This window comes from Leptonychotes weddellii, chromosome 9 (assembly GCF_054177405.1).
Source record: "Leptonychotes weddellii isolate Sample4059 chromosome 9, ASM5417740v2, whole genome shotgun sequence".
Taxonomy (NCBI): Eukaryota; Metazoa; Chordata; class Mammalia; order Carnivora; family Phocidae; genus Leptonychotes; species Leptonychotes weddellii.
Window position 1 is genome coordinate 90863301 of NC_138377.1, and position 25864 is coordinate 90889164.

At 35.5% G+C, this 25864-nt stretch overlaps 1 protein-coding gene across 2 annotated transcripts in view; it reads right to left on the bottom strand.

Moving 5' to 3' along the window:
- The window catches only part of VPS13C (vacuolar protein sorting 13 homolog C), a 178369-nt gene extending 153033 nt beyond the window's left edge, over nucleotides 1-25336 (bottom strand). The window contains exons 1-5 of one of the 2 annotated variants that reach the window (XM_081831199.1): nucleotides 25164-25335; nucleotides 15170-15213; nucleotides 12464-12506; nucleotides 9603-9698; nucleotides 8100-8201 (exon numbers count right to left, since the gene is read on the bottom strand). In XM_081831199.1, the coding sequence (XP_081687325.1) occupies nucleotides 8100-8201; nucleotides 9603-9698; nucleotides 12464-12506; nucleotides 15170-15213; nucleotides 25164-25263 (385 nt within the window). In that variant the 5' untranslated portion in view covers nucleotides 25264-25335. Of the gene's footprint in view, nucleotides 1-8099; nucleotides 8202-9602; nucleotides 9699-12463; nucleotides 12507-15169; nucleotides 15214-25163 lie in introns of both variants that reach the window. The other variant, XM_081831200.1, reaches the window with a different exon arrangement.
- Nucleotides 25337-25864: the final 528 nt, after the last annotated feature.

The window sequence follows — 25864 nt, forward strand, 5'->3', positions numbered from 1 at the left end:
AAGAACCAAATCCTGGATTTCAACAATAAAACCCTGAGTTTCAAGAAGAAAATATTTAATAAATACATAAAGAATCTGGACTTTGCTATTACCAGTATTTCTTGTCATAATGATGGTCTTTTTCATTCATAAACATTTAGAGAAAGACTGAGTTTTCAAAGAAATATCACTTGAAAAGAAACAAGAAAGCCAGAGTAGCCCTGAAAACCATCCCAGTTGGCTAGAACAGCTTTCAGAAACAGGTTCAGCTGCCTGGGTTTAGATTGTACCATAACTCACTCTTCTAACCTGACCACCTATTATCTTTCTGGCTTCACAACTGTTTTAGCCCCTTGTTCCATCTTTGATCTCAATGTTACATGTACCATGTTTTAAAACTCTCCAAATAGTTTCAAAATCTAATCTGACTGCCACACAGTTCTTTAGAGAAAGTTTCTATTTAACCTGATGAATACTAAATTTATGATTCTGTATCACTCTCTAAATTAGTCCTCAAATATTTTGGTCTCATGACACCTTTAACACACTTACTTGAGAACCCTAAAAAGTTTTTTATTAGTGTGGGTTACAATTATTGATATTTACCATATTGGAAATCAAAATGGAGAAATTTTAAAAATATTTATTAATTCATATTTTTAAAAACATTATGTAAAAAGATAAAATAAAAAACATGTGATAGCACTGATAACACATATTTATGAAAATAACCATATTTTCCAAACAAAGGGTTGTAGTAAAAAGAGTAGCATTGTTTTACATTCTTACAAATCTCTTTAATGTCTGGCTTGGCAAAAGACAGCTAGATTCACCTATCTCCTTCTGCCTTTGGTCTTTTGAAATGTTGTTTAGATTGAAGCACATAAAGAAAATCTGACTTAACTACAGATATGTAATAAAAAAGGGAAGAACATCCTCATGGTCTTTTCATGTAATTATGGATACTACACCCAAACTCAACAAGTGGTAATTTCTTAAAGGTTAGTTGCATTTTGGAATCTGAAACTCTATCAATAATTTTTTCATATGAATTAAAATCAATTGGTCTACCTTACACTTTAAGGACCTTTGACACATACCTGATTTTTTATCATGCATTGGTAATATGGAAATATCACTTCATTGAATTATGCAGATCTTCTCAATGTTGAGTGATTTCATTATTTAATATCAAAAATCACATTTGTGGGACACCTGGGTGGCTCAGTCGGTTAAGCGTCTGCCTTCAGCTCAGGTCATGATCCCAGGGTCCTGGGATCAAGTCCCGCATCGAGCTCCCTGCTCCGCGAGGAGCCTGCTTCTCCCTCTGCCTCTGCCTCTCTCTCTATCTCTCATGAATAAATAAATAAAATCTTTAAAAAAAAAAAATCACATTTGTATCACCACTAATCTCATCATAAAAGTCTTTAAGTACTGGGAAGCTGCCAAGCTCCAGGTGGCAAATAAAAGTTTTCCAAAATTCTAATTTTTGCTCAAAAGCTAAAAAATCTTATCACTGGCAACAAACATCATCAGTTGTTTTTTCTTGAAGTTGTTTTGCTGAAGTATCTACCAAACACCCAAATCTGAATAATAGTCTGTCAGTCACTCTTCATGTAAAATGGTTTTCCAGGGAAAAAAAAAAAAAAAAAGCAACTAGTTCAGCTGACAATTCAAATAATGCACAGGTATTTTTCCTTGAGACAATTATCCTACTTAAGTGCTTAATACCTATTTCCTCCTTTGTCACACGAAATATTAAAGACATACTCAAGGGCTTAAGTTTATTAAAATTAAATTTTTCCTATTCCATCAAGAATATTCTTAAGTAAAATTGGTGCTCTTTTTCTTTTGTTTCATCTTATTTTTTACTGTGATACACTGAACAATGCAATGGCTGGCTGCCAGTAACGTTCGGTGCCACTGCCCTGATTCATGCTAAGGCAGCCACAACTTTACCCAACGTTGCCTATGCACCAGCAGCTCCAGCGGCGGCACAGTGAAAAATCACGTTATTATTTTAGCATTATTATGAAAATAGTTTTGACGTTTTAAGAGACATGCTCTGGAAAAATTTTTTAAATGACACCAAATAAGGAAGGAATACACATTCAGCAAGTGAAAAGATGAAATGATCTGAGTCTACATTAAGTCCTAGCCAAATGAATCAAGATATCATCAACAAAATTAACTGTTCTCATTTCAGAATCACCAAATTCTAGGCCCAGATTTTTATCCAGGTTAATGCAGTGTTTTTAAAGAAATAAACTCTGAATTAATTAGGTTTTCCTTTATAGTGACCACTGTCTGTTTGGGTTTTTTTTGGGGGGGGGGGTTGTTTGTTTTTACCACCAATGTTACCCAGTGATTTTTGTTATGACTTGAATGGGCCACTGGAATTCATTTGTACCTTGGAGGCAGATTCCTCCTAGGAATATCGGAAAATACTGCCCTAGCAGACTGCAGAAAGCTGGTCTAATTATAACAAAATTAAACACTGAGCCATGAGTATTTCCAGACTATCTTTTATATTAAATAATAACTGTAAGACAAATTAACATAGTCAGTTACACTTGCTAAAGGGGCAGATTTTATTAAAAGAGAAACGTCTTTCAGGGTAATTTCACTCATTGCTGTGAAATTTGCCATGCAAATTCTTCTTCCATTTGTCAAATGAACCTAAATATTAAAGAAGCTTCTAGCTGTAGAAGTAATTCTAACACAATGCTTATTGTTTACATTTCTAGTACAGACCCCACTTGCCACTTAAACAAAACAAATTTTAAGTGTGACTAAGTTAATATAATAAACTCCTATAAAGTTATAGAAAATATAATCAAATACATCAAATCATTTTATATAATATCAGAATTATTATTTTAATGTACTTGTATGTATTAAATTCCCTACCATATAAAAAAAATCCTATTATAAATCCTAAAGCAGTCAGCCTTCAAATCTGCCTTTTGTGACGCCTCAAATTTCAATATGCTGTATAAGACAATAGTCTACATGTGCCTCTGGAGCTCCTACAGAGATAAAGCAAATCAGGAAGGATATGAAGAACCCCAGAGGAACACTTCTTATCAAGGCTCTAAATAAAGTCTCACTCACTAAAAAACGTTCCATTTTATTGCTTTTTACAAGTGCGAAAACCACTGCTATAGAGAGGAATTGACTAACTGAGAAATTACTACACTACAGAACCAAAGTCAGAAAGACAGTCTAGATTTGAAAGTTATCTATATATCAAACTGTAAGCTTCACAAGGGCAGTAGATCATATTTGCTTCACCCCATGAATATTCAGCATCCAGCACAGTGCTTTCCACAAGAAGACCCTAAATATTATAGTGAATGAACAAATGGCTACAGAAGGTTGGGAAACAGAAATGATGGTAAAAGAGAAAAACATGAATTACATTTCCATATTTTCTAAAAAAAAAAAAATGGCATATCATCAAATGGGCTCCACTAAAAGCTCAAGAGTAGATAGGAATATAATTTTTATATAGCTAAATATAATGAACCATGCATACCCACCAGGCTTGACGTCCTTGTAAACAAAGCTTTCCAAGCCATATATGAACTCCCCTGAATGTGCGCCTGCATCCGCATGGCAGCAATAACCAGAATGCAAAGCATTTAAGAGACACCTTAATTTCACAGGTAAAACATGTCTAAACTTAATTCAAAGACTTAGAAATCACGTAACAGACAAGTAAAATGTGGCGACACCAGAACAATCTATTTCTAAGGAACTATTTCCATTAGTTTAACATACAAACTTTATTATCATAATATTATAACAAAATTTTCTAATAATTAAAATTATAACAATTAATAATTTCAAATTAAGCAAGGCAGACAAATATCAATTATGGCTACTGCCTCAACAAATTATTTGAAATTTTCAAAAAGAGCAAAAGTCTGCTATTTTGGTTCCCTTTCTGCCCACTGTTTTGCCCATTTGCAGAATGAAATATTGCTGTGATATTTACACTAACTTCAGAGTTAGCTTTAGTCTGATCTGTTCCCTTTAGATACACTTTCTGAATCCTTTCTTATCCATTCTTGTTAGTGATGGCTACATAGCACTCTCCTCCATTTCCCTCCTCACATACTGCCCAGACACGAAGGCAAGTTTAACCTTCCGAAAACACAGCTTTGATGACATCACTCCTGGATTTTTAAAGAAAGAAAAAGGAAAACTTACTACTGACTCTCTCACTGGTTACAGATGAAAGTCCACTATAACACAAAACTAAAAATATAGGATCTAGATAGAGCCAGAGTAGGTTCAAATTATAGCTCTATCATTTTCTAGCTGTGTGACTTAGGACAAGTTACTTAACTTGCAGCTTTCTCAACTGTAAAATGGGAACAATAATAGCCTTTTATCATAGAATTATGACTATTAAATGAGTCAATATATCTGAAGCATTTTGAAGAGTGACTGACAAATAATAAATGCTCAATAAATGTTAGCTGCTATTATTGTCATACGATCACCATTATCACCATCATGGCATTCAAATCTCTTAAAATTGACCTAAACTCAGCTTTTCAACCTACATCTAATTACATTCCATCAAACTCCCAAATTCTTAGCTATTCCCTGTACCTGTTCTATACTTCCTTCTCTTTACTGTCCCCTCTACCTAGAAGACCCTCTCTCCTTTTCTGAAAACTCATCTTTTAGACATAGCTGAAATATTTATCTTCATAGTGTCTGTCCTGATCTCTTTGGCTTAATGTGGTATGTTCACTCTCTTACCACTCTTATGTGTACCACTTTGATGAGACTCAACACTTTGTCCTGTTTAAGACTGATTATGCACATTTCTTATTTCTCCTCTAAAATGTAAGGTTTTTGACAGCAGGATTCACAGGTTTTCTGATTTTTAGGTTTCCAACAATGTGTTGAGCAGATTGGCATCAGACTTCTCAAAAGTACCTGGAAACTAAACAATACTGCCTTCAAAATTCTAATTTTAAACCTAGCATTCTATCTCCAGCCAAATAAAACAAGTGCTTAAGTAAACAAAGACTTTCAGACTTGAAAGGATTTTAACAATTATATCCAATGTATCCTTTCTTCAAAGCTACTAGATAACGCTTTAGCAAAGCAAAGTAACAAAGAACAAAAGGCAAAGGACCCAGAAAACAATGAATTTAACACAGAAGAGGGATGAAGACCAATCCTAGGATGACAACCGTGCAGCCGGACTGAAAAAACAACCATTTCAATGGTCGATCTCCAAGAGAAAAATGGGTCCAGGGAGGGGACCAATAGGTGGATAGGGGCAATTGGAAAGTAACACTGATAGTCATATAACAGATTTCACATAGCAAGGGAAAAGAATTAAAGGTAAATTTACACAGAAAACAAAGCAAATGAAAAAGAAGCATTTACAAATTCAAGAAAAACAAAAGGTTGCATAAGAAAGGAAATATAATCTAGTACATTTGACCTATACAGTGAACAATTACACTGTCATAGTAATGTAAATTTTGACTAGTAATTGGCCAAAAATTATGATATAACCATATTATGAGGAGAGAGAGGGGAATTTAGAGTGAAAGGAGATGGTAAGAGAAGTAAACTCCTTGACTACCATAACAGGAAATCCTAGATAATACCTTACATTAATAGATTAGATAATGACAGAACATTAATATATCTAAAACCATGGTTCCCTTTAAGGAATGGGTCTAAAGGTAAAGAAGAGTGGAACAGGAGACTGGCATGTTTCATCAGAAGTCTTTTTGGCAAAGCTATTTGATTTTAAAGTGTGTGTATATATCACTTAGATAAATACAGAATATATAGGATTTGGGAATCTTTGGCCTCACTAGGAATTTCCTCTTTCCCTTTACTTTATAATAGCCTTTCCAGGAAAATAAACTCACTACAATAAGATAAAAGAAGAAAAACATCAAGAAGTTTATTTTTACAGTTGAGCAAACTGTTTAGAAATGAACTCATTTATATTTCAATTTTATTTTTTCCCACGATTGTGGGCAGCACTGTATTTTACCAAATGAAACAAATTAAGTAAAAATACTTTTTTAAAGCAGATTAGCATGATGATTTTGTTTTCAATTTTATCATCTGCTGCTTGGGGCTGAATCACTTTCTCTCCTTCTCTGAGTCTCTATACATGTGCCATGGTACCTTTGTGCTTTTAAAACCAAGAAATAATTGGGAAAAAAATAAGCCTCAAAAATAAAGTATGGTATTAAGTAATAATTATTAATAATGATGAAATGCAGGGCATCTATGACCAGGGTGTCTTTTATCATTCATACAAATAATAATACAAGAAAATGTGACCGATATTCATAGAAACTAGAAAAATAATTATATGCAGTCAAGATAATTAAATTTACTGCAATTAAAAAAAACAATATCAACATATATCCCAATTATCCCATATATCCCAGTTCATTTCTTTTATTTTTTTAAGATATTATTTTTAAGTAATCTCTACGTCCAACATGGGGCTTGAATCCACAACCGCAAGATCAAGAGTCACATGTTCTACCAATTGAGCCAGTCAGGCACCCAGAATTCATCTCTTTTATACTCAAAACATTTTTCTGAAAAATCTAAGATAATAATGTTAAAACTGAGTATCACTTTCTGAATTTTAGTTCTATCCCAGCAAAACCTAAATTTTATCATCCACGAAGCTACAATGTAATTATTATATAAGCCTAATAGTCCTAGTTACACAAACTTAGTGCCACAGATGTTCAGCCCTTATAAATATATCAAGTCATCCATAACAGCGTCTCTGCCAGGCCTAAACATATAAATTGCCTAAGCATTAAAGACCCAGGAGTCAAAATTTCATAGGTACTCAATATAAAACGTATAGCATGTTATCATTTGCCAATTAAGCTGTAAACTACTAGAACAGGAGAAACTATACATGCTTTTTTTTTTTTTTTTAAAGATTTTATTTATTCATTTGAGACACAGAGATACAGAGAGAGAGAGAGAAAGCATGAGCAGGGAGAGAGGCAGAGGCAGAGGGAGAAGCAGGCTTCCCGCCGAGCAGGGAGCCCGATGCGGGGCTCGATCCCAGGACCCTGGGATCATGACCCGAGCCGAAGGCAGACGCTCAACCATCTGAGCCACCCAGGCGCCCCTATGCATGCTTTTTCTTACAGTTCACTGTTAACACAAAAATATTTTTAAATAATCACAGTTATTTCCATCCAAAAATTAAAAAAAGAGGAATTTGGGGTTTGTTTCTGAAAAGGAAAAATATAACTTAATTTTGTATATACATAATAAATTATATGTGTATAATTATGCTATATTATACATATATTATGATACATTTTATTGTATGTATCGATTTATCTAAATATATGTCAATATGCCTACTGATGAATATGTATCATTAAATACAGTGTGTTGGGGTGCCTGGGTAGCTCAGTAGTTAAGCATCTGCCTTCGGCTCAGGTCACGATCCCAGGGTTCTGGGATCGAGCCCCACATCGGGCTCCCTGCTCCGCAGGGGGCCTGCTTCTCCTTCTCCCACTCCCCCTGCTTGTGTTCCTGTTCTCACTCTCTCTCTCTCTCTCTGTTAACAAATAAATAAAATCTTTAATAAATAAATAAATACATACATACATACATACATACATACATACAGTGGGTTAAAAAATATACTTAATCTGACCTGTACCAAGAAAGAAATGAAATTCTAGTGCTCTCCAAGTCTTTCTCCTCATTTTATGGTACTATTTCCACATATACTAATTAACAAAAAGTGAATAAAAGTAAATAATCACACTGAATTGTCATAAAACAAAACCATTTTCATCTTGCTTTATTTAGCACACAAAAGTAATAGAAAAAAGAATACTGTTTTCATAAAAATAGAGATTCTTAAACTGCATATCTCAAGATTTTGAGATATGATTTTAAAAGAATATTCTTTCTTTTGAACTACAACTTATGGAGGCTTATGAAAGCATCCTCTCTACAGTGCATTAAATATATCTAAAATATAGCTATATGTAAGTTTATCTAAAACATAAACATATTGTATCGCTTCTTGGTCTTTTGGCTAAGATCATGTGTAAAACATAAACATATTGTACCTTTCTCCGCTGCTTTTTGGAGGGCTTCTTCAATTCGGGATAGCTCTTTCTGTTTAGTATCTTGCAAGGATTTTTCTTCTTTTTCAGCATCATATTTAATACCTAAAAATATATAGTTAGCTCACACACTAGGAAATGCAATTATTAAATAAAGAAGAAAAGTTCAACCTCATGATGATTGTGTATTTATACTGTAAGTCTTGTAAGCCATTTTTTTTTGTAACTCAAAAGAGCTGCATTCTTTAAATTAGTTTTACAAAAAGTTTAAACATAAATAAATGATTCCTATTTACTTACAAAGCTTTTATCAAAACAGGAGGGAAAGAAAAGAATTAAAGTGAGAGAGGAAGAAAGGAAAAACGTTAAGAGGGGGAGAGAGTGAGCAGAAAGGTGAAAGGGAGAAACAGAAGGAAGGCAGAAAATATAACAGATAATTTCCAGTTATTTTGTCTGAAGGGTAAAATTTTGAGTAACTATAAAAAATATGTAACATCCAGTACTAGCTGGTATCAATATAGATTAATAAAAAGACTTTCAGAAAGTAATTTAAGAATATGTATCAACAATCAGAAAATATATATTTCCTTTTTATCTAGAAATCTCATTTTTGATAATGTATCCTAAGGAAATAACACAAAAGAACAAAAAAAGATATCTATAAGAATGAGGTGTTTATAATGTTCAATCTAAGAGTCCAAAAGAGTAGGCAGCTCACAATGAAATATCATACAGCCTTTCAAAATTACCACTATCACATATCAAAAGTATATACATTAAGTAAAAAAACAGATCCATATAATGTGACAAATGCTGTATCAAATCAAATATGTATATAGTAAAAAATGGAAAGCAAAATATAAAAATAAAAATTTTGTTCGCTTTATGGTTGGGAGAACAAGTAATTCTTCCCTAAAATATCCAAACTTTTCTTAACATTATATTGTTCTTATAACTGAAAAAACAGTTATAACAAAATATATTGCCTAAATAAACACTACTGCTTTACATACAACATTCATTAAAAATTAAAACACTTTATTTATGATGAAAAAAAATTACCTATTTCACACATTTTGAATGCACATCACTCAAAATCAGAAGCAACAAAATAGAGAAAAAAAAATTTCCAGACTTTAAATCTGTAGATTAGCACATCAGTACTTTTTAAAAACTTACTTCATTTCATTCTCCAAAAGTAAATTATTTAATGCATCTCAAACTTAAAATGAAGACTTAGTTGCAAAATAATTATTCACAGAGAAGAGAATAAATTTAACAAATGGTTGGAATTATTCTTTCCAACAACATAAAAATATTTTATGTACAATTGTGGCAATATATATGTGTATTTGGATAAAAAGTATGTATATTTGTGCATATATGCATATGATTAGTTTATTTAAAGTATCTTCTATTTTATTAAACATATTAAAATATTTAACCAAGGTAACAACTTAATTTCACTATGCTGTTGCTGAATGGTTATAACCTAAAACAACATACTTGCTCCAGGGACAACAAGCAGGTATAGTCCCTCTAGGGTCGCAATAACTGCTTCTCCATAAAGATTCTTCCAAGGAATCTTCAAAGTTAATTTATCTAAAAAAACATAATTTCAACCTTTAATTCTTATTTGGGCTGCTCCAGAAGATACACACTTCCCACTTTCCATTTAGAGAAAAAGTATAACAAAACCCTTCACACATGGTATGTATTATCACTCAGAAAAAAATGAAAAAACTCCCAACACTGAAGTTTGCAAAGATCTCTTCCATATTAATTACTATTAGAAGTAACTATTCATACTGTGCTTTATATTTTTCCAACTTTCTGATATTTCATTTGATATTCCCAACATATATAATGATATAAGCTATCATTTCAATTTTGAAAATAGGAAACTTATTTCCAGAGAACTTAAATAAATTACGTACATCTACCTAAGTCATCAGTGTGGATGCCAGAGTGACTCAACTATTTATATCACCAGAATCACTGGCACCTTTAAATAAAAATGCCCGAAGTTCAAAGAACTGTTTAACAGCATAATATGCAGAAGAGGAAATAAAATAACGCAATGTAAGGGAGCATATTTTGATTCACCTGCATGGCTTATGTAGGTAAACTAGTTTTACCTGGGAATCTATTCCCAGGGTTAAAATCGCAAATTATTTCTCCATTTAAATTTTACTTTTCTTCTGTTTATAAACCTGTTGAGTTTCCAAAATAGCTTCCATGTCAGGGGAGTCTAGAGGTAATGCCATTTCTAAGTCTAATGACTTTATAGTGAGAACCACCTATATTTATAACAGATACTGTTACATATGTAGCTAACTCATAAACTCCTAAAAAGTTGATTTGAGGGGTGCCTGGTGGCTCAGTCGGTTGAGCATCTAACTCTTGATTTCCACTCAGGTCATGATCTCAGAGTCCTGAGATCAAGCTCTGCAATAGGCTCCACCCTGGGCATGGAATCTGCTCAAGATTCTTTCTCCCCTATCCCCTTTTACCCCTCCCCCTGCTCACATGCACATTGTCTCTCTCTCTCTCAAATAATAAAATCTTAAAAAAAAAAAAAAAAAAGGAAGTTGATTTGATTGCCTTTATGGTATGAGACTGAAAAAGTTGGAAATGCCCCTTTAACTGTAGCATACCAAAAAAGGGAGTGTCTGTCCCTTATACCTTTTCTTCTCTCCATTTACCCTAACTCATTATCCTCCCATCCTTCATTATCCTGAATCCACTGGAATTAAGTTAGTTATATCGCTGCCTCCCATTTATAGAATAGGAAATTTTTTAATCTTTAAGTAAAAGGATAACCAAGGAACACCCACAAGTATGTCTAGCTCTTAGAAAACCAAAACTTTCTTGAGCTTACTTAGCCACACTGACTTTACAGGTTAGGTGTAATAACCTAAGAGAAATTTAACCAATATAAATGTTCCATAAACCAAAAAAGGGATAAATATTTTTTAAACAATATGCTTTTCATCCTTATATGTAAAGGGTCAGTGAGTAACCCTGAAGGGAGTCTTTAAATTCTTATAATACTTTAAAAGAAAAAAGAACAAATTCTGAAACATTAGCAAACCTCTTCTAAAATATAAACCTAGTTCTAATAACATAATGAATAATGTAAAAGTTCTTTAGTTAAATATAACTCATCCAGTACCCTAGAAACGCAATTTTAATACTATGTCCTAAAATTGGATCTAACTTCTCTGAAGACAAACATATATTCATCCTTGCCTCTCCCACAGCTACCTACGTAGTCTCACACATAACAATGTATGCATAAATATCTCAAAGGTAAAAGGATGAATGAATGGCTTTAGCTTTACTCTAGGATTTCAATTAAGCATGCAGGACCACAATACTTCTAGATATCACCACAGCTAAATATTACCACTTCACACAGCACAAGGCTCTGTATAACAGACAAACGAAAAAGATAATGCATGCCCTAGCGATGCTTTCAATCTAAGGGAGTGTCTCCTGTTTCAAGAGACAGAAACATAAAAACGTTACTTTATATTAAAAGGAACACATATAGGGATATAAAGTAGACTCAAACAGAAGTTTTCAAGTAATCACTAAGAGATGCTAGAAGAATGAAAGACAACGTCTTCCTTGAATACAAAATAAATGAAGCAGGAAAGCCACGTGGTGAAGTAGCAGGGTGATGGAAGTGGAAGGAATGATGGTGGCATAAGTGAAAATTCTAAAGTAACAGCAAATTGTGTAGGGCTGTAAATTAAATTTTAAAAAAGTAAAAATCAGGTAATATGGAGTAGCTAAGAGGACTTCACGGGTTAACATTCTATTAAAAAATTTCTTCAAAAAAGATGAAGGTTTAGCTATGGATGATCTTAGTGTAAGAGTTTAGCTGCAAAGACTTTCTACTTACCAAGACACATCCTCTATACCACGCTGCTGCATAATATAGCAAGTGAAATGATTGAACAAAACATGAGGGAAATAAGCTACACTTAAATTTTATTCACTAGAGCTTTGCAAATTAAATTATACCTCTTTCACATATAAAGAAAAAGCATACAGAATTTAGATATCAATTTTGAAAATCAAGATATATTTTGTGTAGTAAAACCAAAGCCTAAAATGTATCATCGCAGTTCAAACATCCTTCCATTTTAGAGGGTAATTTTCTACCCTTTCATCAGAAAGTTTGAAGTATTTATGTATGACATACAATATATATTAGGCCCAGAGCTCCAAAAGCTCTAACCAACATAAGCCAAAACCTCTCACATTTTTGTTCAAGCTAAAAAATCTTTTAGATTACATAACACCGGAAAAATAAAAAACTAAAAGGATTAAGAATAACTCAAGTGAAGAGTACTTACCAATCTGGCCAGCTTTGACTTTAAAAGGAACATCCAACTCACTCTTCGAGAGAAAGAAAAAAATTTAAAAGACACCTTAAATTATTAAGCTCCCCCAAAATCACCTTTATATCATCATTTAAATACACAATCATCTCGAAGGAAAAACATGAAACAAATTTTCTGTATCTGAGTAACTCAGGACATCCTGAAAAAAAAAAAGTTTCTATTGACTTAAATTTGACTTTGAGGAAAGAATTCACAAGAGAAACAAAACTATAACTAGGAACGATAGGAAAAGAGTTTGTAGCTAAAGAAAGTAATTGGATAAACTGGATATTGTTTTAATAAACCAAACCAAGACACATGGAAATGCCATGAACTTTTAAAATAATGATAGACACTGCTTATCTAAAATACTAGAATAGGAAAAGGAAGAGTCCTTTCACAAAAATTAGTGGAAAGCAATAACTGAACAACTATTTTCACTCAAATAAAACATTTGGTAAATAAACAAAAGAATCTTAAAAGGAAAGGGAGAGTCTCCACTTATTATTTACCAAATTAGCATTTACTTTGGATTAAGTTACTACTGACAGGTACCAATCATTAATAAAAATAAACTTTCACTTATTTGGATTCCAAACCACTAGAAAGTACAAATAACTTTTTTATTCACAGAGTACTAAACAATAATTGATATTCACAATGATCACTTGAGTCTTTAGAATTATTAAAAATTAAACCAATCAGAACAGCCTTTTTGTTAGATGTACCTTAGTACACACTAATACTATCAACGTGGTGACTGAAATATAGTACTTTAGGTAACAATTAACTAAAATAATCAATTTACCCAATCATCTGATCACTCAAGCATTCTAGGTGAACAGGAATTAAACAGAATACTGATCTTTTTGTAGACCAAAAAACAAAATTCCTCTCTGGTGGTAAGAGACTAGCTCTATATGCAAGGTGGCAGCAGCAAGTTGGGGTAGGGAGGGATGCATTCAAGGGCATTCATATAATACTTTATGTTATGCAAGATACAAACTCTAAACTATACACTTCTAAAAGTGTGGGCTCATGCTCACTTCGATCCTCATGAAATAATTTTTCACAAAAAATAAATGTAAAGAACCCATATTCAACGTAAAACCTCACCAATCTAATTTAATCGGGGAAAGGAGGCTATAGTTTGAATTAATGGAGAATATTAATTACAAAATAATTTATTATATTTAACTATAACCCAAATTCAAACTAGGCTAACACAGAGTTCAATTTGTCTCTTAAGTATGTTAGATACATATCCTCTCACCGTAATTCTATTTATACTTCTTTCCTTCTAAAATATTTTCCTAAAAAGGGAAAAAATAACCTTTACTCCAATCTCCAGCAAAAGAGTCTTAAGTTCTGAATTTTGGGGTAAAATTTAAAAAGTTGTAGCATCCTATATAAATAAAGGAAGGGAAAGAAAATTTAAATATTTTGAGTGCCCACTACTTGCCAGGCTCTACTTTTAATCTTATTCAAGCCACAAAAGCACAGACATATTATATTATCTTGTATTATTAACTCCAATTTAAAAATGATTAAACTGATGCTCACAGAAACTAAGAAACGTGCCAAAAGTCACACAGCTGGTAAAAGGGCAGAGCTAGCACTGAAACCCAGGTCTGCCTCACTCCAAGATCCATGCCCTTTTCACCATGCCTGCCAAGTTGTTTTTAGTAGAACAAAATCAGTTGTTACTCCTCGTGACAAAGTTCTATTCCGAGGATCTTCCATATCCAAACCTGGCTTCCCTGAGACCAATCATGTGAGCACTTTGGGTATAAGACTCTCCTTAATTACACAGTTCATCATCATGTAGAAATCCAACCAGAAGTCAATGCTAGGATTATAAAACATACTGTAGTTTGTTAGAAATCTGACCTATTAATTAAAGAATAAACTCATTCTGAGGCACCTGCATGGCTCAGTGGGTTAAGAGTCTGACTCTTGATTTTGGCTCAGGTCATGGTCTCAGGGTGCTGAGACTGAGCCCTGCATCAGGCTCCATGCTCAGCACACAGCCTGCTTGGGATTCACCTTCTCCCTCTACCTCTGCTCCCCCCATTCCTCACATGTGTACGCTCTTGCTCACTTTCTCTCTCTCTAAAATAAATAAATAAAATCTAAAAAAAAAAAAAAAAAGAATAAACTCATTCTTAAGTGACTTCATAAAATCAAATTTAAGTCCAATAGGCTAAAGCCTAACAGAGAGGGAGGGGAAATAGGGGATGGAGCACGAGAATCCAAAAAAATCTATTTGACCTGTTAATATCACCATGATATTATAGGCTGGACTGTCAAGGTATTTCCAAAAATATAATTATTCATTTGATAAATTGTTAAAATCAAATTCTTATTTACCAAAAAAATATGTAAAGATAATTCTGGAGAAAATTATTTAAAGTAAGACAAATGTCTACTACAAAGCTATTCGGTCAAATTAAGTCAAGGAAAAACATTCCACTTTCCAAGAAATACCATTTTGATCAACAGGGGGAAAAAATCTAAATTTTTAATCTCAGATTTTCCTATAGCAAACAGTTCAACAAGTAATCCTTCTCTGAGTAACTCAATCACTTTATCTGGTACCTGATACCAGATACCAAGCAACCAAGAATTTCTGAGAGTTTACCAAATTAACTGAGTAATCAACATAGTTTGAAAACTTACCAGAGCATTTTCTTTTATCTGTAGGTTATCTAAAGCCACATTACCTTTAAAAAAAAAGGAGGAAAAATATGAAGTTAAAACACCAATTAGTGTAACCTGTCATAATGCAGTACCAAACACTAGGACACTATGCTAAGTGCTAAGAAGACAAGAGGTAAGCAAAGCAAACTTCAAGAACTTAAGCAGCTACTAACACAAAGAGGTGCTATATATGTAAGCGATAGTCTATATATATAGGTTAGCCCAATACAAAAGAAATTACAAAATACTTAAACTGACTAACATTCAAGTAGACAATGAGTAAGAATTTGGAGACTCTCAGACTAAAGAACTCTAGAACCAAAGAAAAGATCTATCATTTTGAATGATTAAGCTAAAAACCTCAAAAAAAACAAAAACAAAGAGATGACTATTAGAACAGATCAATTATACTGCAACCCAGGATTCTCTCCTTAATTAAGGTATCAATGAACATTTTCTACAGGAATATAATGTTGGTCTTTTGAAACTCCAAACATGCTACCTTCCCAATGATTATTGTTTATAGCTCTAAAGTTACTTTTTTTTAAAGTAAACTCTACACCCCAATGTGGAGCTTGAATTCATGACCCCAGGATCAAGAGTCACATGCTCTACCAACTGAGCCAGCCAGGCGCCCCTATGGTTCTAATGTTAACTAGTCCAATTCTTCTTAAATCTACTTAAAGCCATCATGATACTATTACATGACTCCAGTTTTAAACACTGTACTTATATTTGATATATTATACTTAAATATTCTTGCTTACATAAAACCTAACCAAAAGAAAGTTTCCATTTCACTTAAATTCTCTAAAAGTTAATAAAACTATCATTTCAATATTAAATGCAAGCATTGAGTTATTCAGTTATATATTTACTTAATCACTCATGACACATTTATATTTTTAAAAATACTATACTTTCTATGCTATCCATAAATATTTTTCAATCAAGTAATTTTTCCCCTCACAGTATTTTGGAATGAATTAAAAAGAATATTTAATTCTATTATGCCATTGTTAGGATGTACTTTTCCCCAGATCTCAGATTTTTTTCAAACAAAAAACCCCTCCTATGAGTTAGGTGCTGAAAAGAGAGAGATGATAAGAACAACATCCCTGCTATTACGGAGCTTACAGCCTAGCAAAGGAGACCAAATTTCTGAAATTTTGGAAATATTCTAGTGGCATTCTGGGAGAAGAGTGCACAGACGCAAAGAAGGAGACACCTAACTGCCTAGGGAGATCAAGAACTTCCCACCAAAATGTAGGCTAGAAGGCCAAAGAAATATTTAGCAGGTGGATAAGAAAAGAGGGCAAAAACACGTGCATGAGTAAAACACATTTTAGAAACCACATGTGATTTGGTGTAGCTAAAGGGTGTGAGAAAAGGATAGGAGATAAAGTCAGAAAGGTTGGCAGGAGCCAGACTAACAAAGAGTTTTTAGCATGAAAAGTTCAGACTGGTCACAACACAGAGATGAAATACGTATAATAGGGATGACAAAATCAAAGCTTTATTTTAGAACCATTACTCTGCTCTTCTAAGAAATAACCGTGGGTCTGTCCAAACAATTTAGCTACAAGGATATTGTAGTACTTGTTATAAGGGCAGAAAGAGTGGATGAATAGGAAGAAAGGAGGGAAGGTGGAGGGAGGGAGAACCTAAAGAACTAAACATCCAAGAAGAAGGCATAAATCATAATACATCTATAATATAGAGCAAAAAATGAGATGTGGGAAAATATTCACAGAATATTAAGTTTTTTAAAAAAAGGGCAAAGAATGCCCAGATTGATCCAATCTGATATAATTTAAAGAGTATATATGCACACATACAAAGAAAACAACTGGAAAACTAGACACCATAATGATCAGAGTGGTTATTTCCATATAATAAAGTTCATTTGCTATACATATCTTTTAAATTTTCTAAAATAAATTGTTGAAAGCTGCAAAAAATGAGAGGAGGTAACAAGTCTCACAAAAGGGAAGAAAATACTATCAGCATTATAATAGGAAGAAATGGAAAGAATATAGGCAGTCAAGCAGCTTCTACAATACACTAAAGAGAAGGGGGGTCTGGGTGGCTCAGTCCATTAAGCATCTGACTCTTGATTTCTGCTCATGTCAGGATCTCAGGGTCCTGAGATCAAGCCCATGTCACCTGGCGTCGCCCCATGTTGCCCAGGAGTCTGCTTAAGATTCTCCCTCCTTCTCCCTCTGCCCCTCTTCCTGCTCACGCATGCTCTTTCTCTCTAAAAAAAAAAAAAAAAAAAGCAAGCAAGCAAGCAAGAAAGAAAAAGAAAAAGAAAAATACACTAAAGAGAAATTAAAACCTGAAATAGTAACTTCAGGGTCAAAGAGGCAGAGTCAGAGTAAGAAGTTATTTTATAGGTAGAACTGACAAGATGATATTACAGACCAAATGCAGGGATAATAAAAGTAGCTGTGGAAAACAGACATGTGTTCTGGAATTGGAAAAGAAATCCTTAACAAGTATTATGTGTAAAAATTACATAAAAAGGAAAAATATTCCTGGATTTAATTCCATCAGATGATGAATTATAAATAATTACAACTGGGGACTCAATTCAAGCCAAAAGAAGTGAACTGCACAGATGTTAGTACATATTTGAAGCAATCCAAACTAGTTTAACAAGATCTAAGGCCCATATAGAGACTTGCAAACTTGCTCATGAATTTGGATTGCTCGACCCAGTGATCCTCACTCATGGGTCAAGTGTCACCAAGAGTGCTCATAAATAATCTGCATTAGATATGAAGTAATTTTTTAACAATTAAGACACTAACATAATGTGTGTAAAAATATGAATGCACTTATAAAAAGTGGACTGTTTCTAGCACAGTGGCACTCTGATTCTTTAACCAATAGATGGTATTTAAAGGTGAAATACTGAAAACTACCAATAGGGCTAACAGAGTTAAACAAGTATACTTAGAAAGTCAGACAAAGAGATAATAGTGATTACTGCTAACAGGATTAAGGATTTTTTTAATTAATATTTTTCCGTATTTTCTAGCTTTTATAAAAATCAAATATGATTATGTTAAAATTATACAAATTTTAATAAGAACGGAAAACAAAACAAAGGTAAATTCTAATGTCAATAGGACCTCAACATATTTTATATACATTCCTCCTACGTCTAATATCTACCTTACTTACAAGACACGTTAAAAAAAAATCTTATTTCTGCTTAGAGTCTAGCAAACAAATGCATACTTCCTCTCTGAAAAACGTGAATGCTATCTAACAAACAGTAAATATAACAATGAAATAAGAATGACACATTCTATAAGTTATTTGCACTGAAAGAGGAGCCACTAGCCCTAATACAAAGAAAAGGGGAGGAATAGCAGCATATTACAGATTAACACCAGGGTAAAATTGCATTCATTCAACCAGTAGCCGAGTACTTTATCTAGGTAAGGCACCGTGCTAACAGGTACTCTTCCACTAAACTGCATGCCTTTCTGTAGATATATATGCAGGAACTGAATTGTCTATATCCTCAGAATGTCAGAAATTCTGTTTATGTAAAAAATAATTTATAAGACTAAGAATAAAGCCGACCCCCTCCTAAATATCAACCATTTTATATTTAACTGAATACTAAGGAAAAAGGTAATATTTAATCTCCTGTTTCTAGTTCAAGATAACATAATAATTCCATATATAAGCAAATAACTTTATTGCTATAGCCAGATCACAGGGCTAAGAACAGAGGCCACAGAAAGTTCCTGAAAATCCGGAGGAAGGGTAAATATTTGTGTCAAAACTTAAAAAAACAAACAAGAAAAAGAATGAATAATAATTGGAGATAGATAAACTAGATAAACTTAACACTGCCAGCAAGGAGGGCCCTAAAGCCAATCCCACAATCTGGTATCTCTAATCCCATGGAGAAGTTCCATGGAGACCATGGTGATAGACAAGTAAGGAAGTTCTATGAAGTGATTTCCTTTTATGATGGACTGAGAGGCCTAAAGGATGAGAGTAAGCAGTAAGTGAAGTCTGTTTCAGAAGAGGTTTCTCATTCTCACCTTATGATTCTCAGTAATAAACTAGAAACATTTTGATGAGCATACATAGCTAGGGAGTCACACATAAAGTTTTAAAGTTAATCTTAAAGATTGATTGATTTTTTTTCGAGAGAGAGCGCACACACAAGCAGGGGGAGGGGCAGAGGGAGAAGCAGAATCCCCACTGAGCAGGGAGCCAGAAGCGGGACTCCATCCCAGGACCCCAGGATCATGACCAGAGTCGATTGTAGACACCCAACCGACTGAGCCACCCAGGCGCCCCAAAGTTAATCTTAAAGGGTATTTTCAGAAGTACCTTAAAGGGTAAATCCTGGATCAAAATTTATCTAATAATCTTTACTAATGAACCACAAGATGAAAATGATGGTAAATCCATTAAATTAGCAAATGACGCCAAAGTAAGCAGAGTTGGAGTCATCTCAAAAAAATACAATAGAAAAAGAAATGGTTTCTAAATTACAGAAAAAAACCAAGTTAGTACATTTATGAATACAAATGAAATGGTACTGGCATAATATGGAACAAGCCTAAATCCAAGAATGGCTTCTAAAACACATAATAGCCTACAAAATAAAGAAACATAGTACTGATGTTAAATACCTCCAGTCAGAAATAATCTATTTGAACTTTCACAGAAGTTTAGCTATACCTTTCTCATGGTACTTAACTATATAAATCCCCAACCTGATTATAAACTCCTTACTGATTCTCCTCATAGTAGGTGCTCAGTAAACACTGACATAACTGATTTAGAATACATATTATACTGGGGTAGGACGACTACAATAAGAAGATAAAAACATTCTATTTTAGAAAATACTTTCTGAGCTATAACCTTTCTTGATCCTCAGCAGCCTTCTAATGAAGGAGACAGGACACAGACATCAAGCAAAAGAAACTCAGGCACAGGGAGGCTAAATGACTGGCCTAAGGACACTATGTCAATCTAGTAAGTGGTAGAGCCAGGGCTCAAATTTACTGATGCCCAGTGTTTTGCTCAGAACATCATAATGGCTCCCAAAGAGCAGAGCAGTTTTACTTCTGAAGATAATTCTATCTCCCTTGTGGAGAAAAAAAATGCCATACATTGAGAGGCCTGTGTAGTTGGTGGATCCACTTTTGGTCTTTGCATTTTAAGAGTGTGAAAAAAATCCAAAACCAAAAGGGAAACTAAAATCTGTAAAACTAACAAGGACAAAGCCAGTAAGTAAAGATAGAGTCAAGGTTTATGTTAGGAGGATTATCAGAAGAAAGAATAGTGCCACAGTGGAAACCACAGAAGCGGGGGATGGCATTGCAAAATGACCACCTTAGTACTTTTCAAAAATCTATGTTTTTCCAAAAACAAAAGACAGAAATTCTTAAGTTATAACTATTCAGAACCATAAAGATCTTTAAACCTACTTCCCTCTCACTTTACATATGAAAAAAAAATGAAGCCTAAAGAGATCAGGTGGCTTATCTAAGATCATACAATTAATGTGTAGAGGAGCTAATAAAACCTATGTCTCCTGACTCCTGGTCAATGTTCTTAACATAAAACAGAGATTAATTCAAAACTGTGTTTAAAAACCAAACCAAACCAAAAAAAAAAGCCCAACAAACAAAAATGCCATACCCTACTCCATGAAACTAGTTTTGCATATTGTAAAATAAAAAAAGAATATACAGTGCTATATATTGTTTTGTGTCCTTTATGTATCACAGACTCATTATTTATTTGAAAGTATATCAAAATACTGAGACATACTCATTCTCTAAAAAAGTGAGCTAAAGTAAATGACTGAAGTTTTTTAAAGAATAAATCAAATTATTTTAATAACCATTGCTTTAGTAAAGAATACTGAAGAAACTATTGCAGCAATTCATTTCAATTGAACCTTTCCATTCAACCCAAATTAACTAATTTAGTTAACGCAGACTCCTTTTTCTTTTAAGTTTTATTTAAGTAATCCCTACACCTCACGTGGACCTTGAAATCTCAACCTCAAGATCAAGAGTAACACAGGCTCCTCCACGGCTCCCTCCTCCAACTGAGCCAGGGAGGCACCTCCCACAGACTCCCTTTAATAGTTCACAGAGACTGTCGTGGGAGACATCAGGAGAGGAAACAATTGACTATTACTCTTTCCATTTCCCTATTGAAACAGGAAGTCTTGGCAAAGAAAGGTGGAAAGCTGCCCGATTACCAACGAACTTTCTCCCTTTCAGGAACATTTCAGGGATCTCATAATAGTGAGGATTTCTTATTCTTTCCTAGCGAAATGGTTATCAAACCACCAACTTCCAGTTTTATTTCTGGAAAAGGGGTGGATTTTTAATTTATGATGCCTTTAAAAGTGTGGTAAGGTATTTTCAATTTAAGTTTTTAAGCATTGCTTTGATAATTAACTGGGCCTAAAGATATATTAGAATATTGAACTTTGTTATTTCTTTTACATGCTACTACTTCCTGATATCATTTTCCATTTTTACCAACATGATACCTTTCAATCAGTTAAGACATGTTTCTCTCTTAAATTATAAACTTCATGAGGCATATACATCCTTTAAGTCCTTTTTCACCTCTTACTATAATGTGTTCAGCACCCAGAAGTTCTCTTAAAAATGCAGAAGACAATCTCAATATTCTCCTTAGAATAGAGTTTCTCAACAAACATTTTCAGCTGGATAATTCTTTGTTGTGGGGAGCTGTCTGTGCATTGCAGAATGTAGCAGTATGCCTAGGGTCTACCCATTAGATCCCAGTAGCACACCTCTACTATTCAGTGCGACAACCAAAAATGTCTCTGACATTGTCAAATACTCCTTTGGGGCAAAGTCATTTTCAGTTGAAAATCACTGCTTTAGCCTAGCCAAATATTCCAGTTAAGAAATATCAATTTAGTTTTCCATTTGTTTCTAAAAAATAGTAAGATCAGCCCTGTGACATTTTTACAGGTTGAATTCTTTTCTCAGGATGTGAAAAAAAATTTTTTAAAGATTTTATTTATTTGTCAGAGAGAGAGAGAGAGAGAGTGCACAGCAGGGGAAGTGGCAGGCAGACAGAGAGAAGCAGGCTCCCCGCTGAGCAAGGAGCCTGTTGTGTCCCGGGATCATGACCTGAGCCCAAGGCAGACGCTTAACCAGCTGAACTACCCAGGCATCCCAGGATGTGAAAATTTAACAACAAAAAAAATGGAAACAGCCAAACTCTATTTACTAAAACAAATAATTTTCAAATAAGAATATATAAAATTTTCAATTCTTTATAAAATCTGTCAATATCATGGATGTCATAAATATCAGCTATTTCATTAATATACCCACTTGTTTACCACAAAAGGTTAAAGATACATTTCTTCAGGAATATTTTCAGAGAAGAAAAATAGTTCACATATCTTGCCTTTCTTTTTTAATGGGAGAATCAGTGTCATAAAGAAAATATATTGAATAATATCTATAGAACCTTCCTTTATAACAACCACAAAAATAAAAGGTGGCAAAACTTCATAGAAGCAGAGACGTAGGCTGATAAAGCTGAGGGAATCCCAGATTAGACTTCTAATGGATACAGTTCCTGAAAGAAAGGAGTTTATTTTTCAAGGCCTATTATAAAATTGATGTTTGCCATCGGCAGCATACCTCATTCTAAAAAAAAGAAAATGAGATGAAAGAAAATAAAGTTTCTTTTCCTACAGTCCACCAAAAAAGAGAGGAATAAATGACATAATATTGTGGCATTTTAATTTCAGATGTGAAAAAGTTCAAAATCCCCAGGCAGCATACTTCACAATTTCATAGTAAAAACATGTACAACTAAAATCACAGAGTACTGGCACTGGAAGGACCTTCAGATGGTACCTATTCCAACTCCCAATTTTAAAGAAAAAGGAAAGTAAGATTTGGTAGAGAAGAAATCTTTGAATATACCCATAAACTTCCTTTTAAAAAAAATCTGACGCAAATAGGGCACAGCGTTTTAACTTGGTAGGTGATTCTGAGTAGTGACTGTGTAGGAATATTATATTATCTGGTATGACTTTTTTTCTTTTAAAGTTTAAGTCAAGATGAAACTAACAAGGAGGAAGGTTAGTGGTTTGTCCAACACAACAACCTAGAACCCACGTTTCCTAAATCCTAGCCCAGTGCTTTTCCAGATTTCAAACAATGTTTACAGACTAGAGGGGCGCCTGGGTGGCTCAGTCGGTTAAGTGTCTGCCTTTGAATCAGGTCAGGATCCTGGATTCCCAGGATCTAGCCAAGCATGGGGCTCCTTGCTCAGCGCACAGCCTGCTTCTCCCTCTGCCCCTCACCCTGCTTGTGCTCTCTATCTCAAATAAATAAAAATCTTAAAAAATAATAATGTTTACAGACTAGAAGGAATAATTTGTATTCAACAGTATTCTGAAGAAAGGGTTGACCCCTGCAGAAGGTACTGGATTTTTCATTCCTTAAATGTCTCCTCCTTTACTTCTCTTTCTCTTGCATTATATTAGCGTTGGGGGAGGGCATGTAAACAAAGGATGTGGTGCTGGGCAAAACACACAGAACCAATCAAATGATCAGCAACCTATTCAAAAAGGCTCCTCCCCAACCAGGGCAGTACTCTTAGTTCTGTAACAACATTGCTCAATATAAATATATGGTTCACATATGTAATTATAAATTTCAGGAACCAAGTTTTTTTAAAAAAGGAAAAAGAAACGAGGGAATGAATTTTAATAATATACTGTACTTAACCCAATATAATCAAGTATTATTTCAAGATATAATCAACATAGAAGACTGAGATATTACACTCTTTCTCCCACTATTTTCCAAACTCCACGTTATTTTAGACTCAACAGCAAGTCTCAATTCGCACTAACTACATTTCGAGTGCCTAATTGAGCCGCAGTGGCTGGTGGCTACCCCATCGGACAGCGCTATTGGACAGGTCCATAACTGTTGACTAAATTAAAAGCAGTTCCATCCATTTGAGTAGTTCTTTGGATTTCTTTCCAAAGCTGACAGAATTCCCAGAAGTCTTTTGTAGAGTGAAACGGTATCCCCAAGATCCCCAAAGCTTAATACGCATAATCAGTGCAAATAATCAATCTTTCGGAACTGTGTGCAAGCATACTACTTGCTGTCTACTTCTACACACTCAATGTTGAGAACAGAAACGTTTGTGTTTTGGGCATGCACCTAATTAATGATGATGCCTGTCCTGGCTTGAATTATTTTTTTCTATCATCCAAAACAAAACTGAAAGTCATCTTCTTACTGAGGTGAAGTAAATATTAAGAAATCGTTTTCTCAAAAGGTGAAAGTATTGTAAGAAGCCATACTAAACAGGCCTTTAGTAATGATCTCCCAGGGCCAATAGATCCCTTCAAACATCCTGCAATTCTAGAGAGAAGGAAGCCAGTTCCTGTTCGCCATAAAATGCCAAGAGAAAGTAACTGCGAAACCCAATTTCCTTTTTCTTCTTCCTTGGTGCCACTTTATTAGGCGTGTGTGACCACGCAGCCACCACCACCCCCACACCCCTACCCCGCACGCGGTGCAGGAAGAGAAAGCTTTTTTAAATGCTGTGAAGCCAACGGGGCCAGACTGAGGGCAGCGAGAGGACCCTCCAAGGAGGGCAGGGAGGGACAGAGCAGGGAGTCCGCCTCCGGGACGCGAAAGGTGGGAATTCGGGCAGCGCGAGCGCGACCCTGCGGCATCTCCCCACCCCGGGCGAGTACCCGGGATCCCGTGGCGGCGGAAGCGGGCACAGGCCTCTCGGCACCCCGCACCTGCCGCCCGGGGAGGGGGCTCAGCCGAGGGCCCCCTCCCCGGAGGCGGAGTCTCGGGAGGCGGAGGGAGCCGGGCGGGAAGAGCCCGTGGCGTGGGCCCCTCCGCCAGCGCGGGCAGCCCGCCGGCCGCGCCCTCTCGCTTACCGCCCCAGATCCCCAGCTTCAGCTGGGACTTGTTCAGGTTCTCCACATAGTCCCCCAGGAAGCGGTTCAGGAGGTCCGCGACCACCGACTCCAGCACCATGGTGGGACTAAGGCCCCGGGAGAGGGAGGAGCCGAAACCGCTGGGCGCAGCTGAGGGCGGCGACCCGCGCCGCGAATGACAGCCCCGCAGGCGCCGGCCCGCCCCCGCGCCGCGCGCGTGACCCAGGCTGTGCGCAGGCGCGCCGCCGCCGCCGCCGCCGCCCCCGCCCCCGCAGCCGCCCCGGCCAATCTCAGGATGAGGACGCTGTGCAGCAAGCTCGCCTTCTCTCTGCAGCTGCGGCCCCAGCCATCCGAGGGCGGAAGGAGGAGCGACGGGGAGCCGCGGCCGAGGCACCAAACGGAAAAGGAAGGGCAGGAGTTACTGAGCACAGCGACATCTGTGTGGCCGCTCTGTTTGCCTGCCGTCGCCTCCTGTCGACGTTGGGTCCGCAGAGCTCACCGTCCAGGGCAAAAGCTGCTCCCCAGCGCCTCGCCTTGCCCCGAGCGGACCCGACCCGATCGGTCTGGAGCTTCCCAGGCCCCAAGTCCATCCTCAGCACTTCGCAGGCAACTACCCTTTCACCCGTGGGTCAGGTGGGAAAAAGGAGACCCTGCACTCTTGTCCTGCTACATTAACCCCGCCAGGGGCAACATCTCCGTTT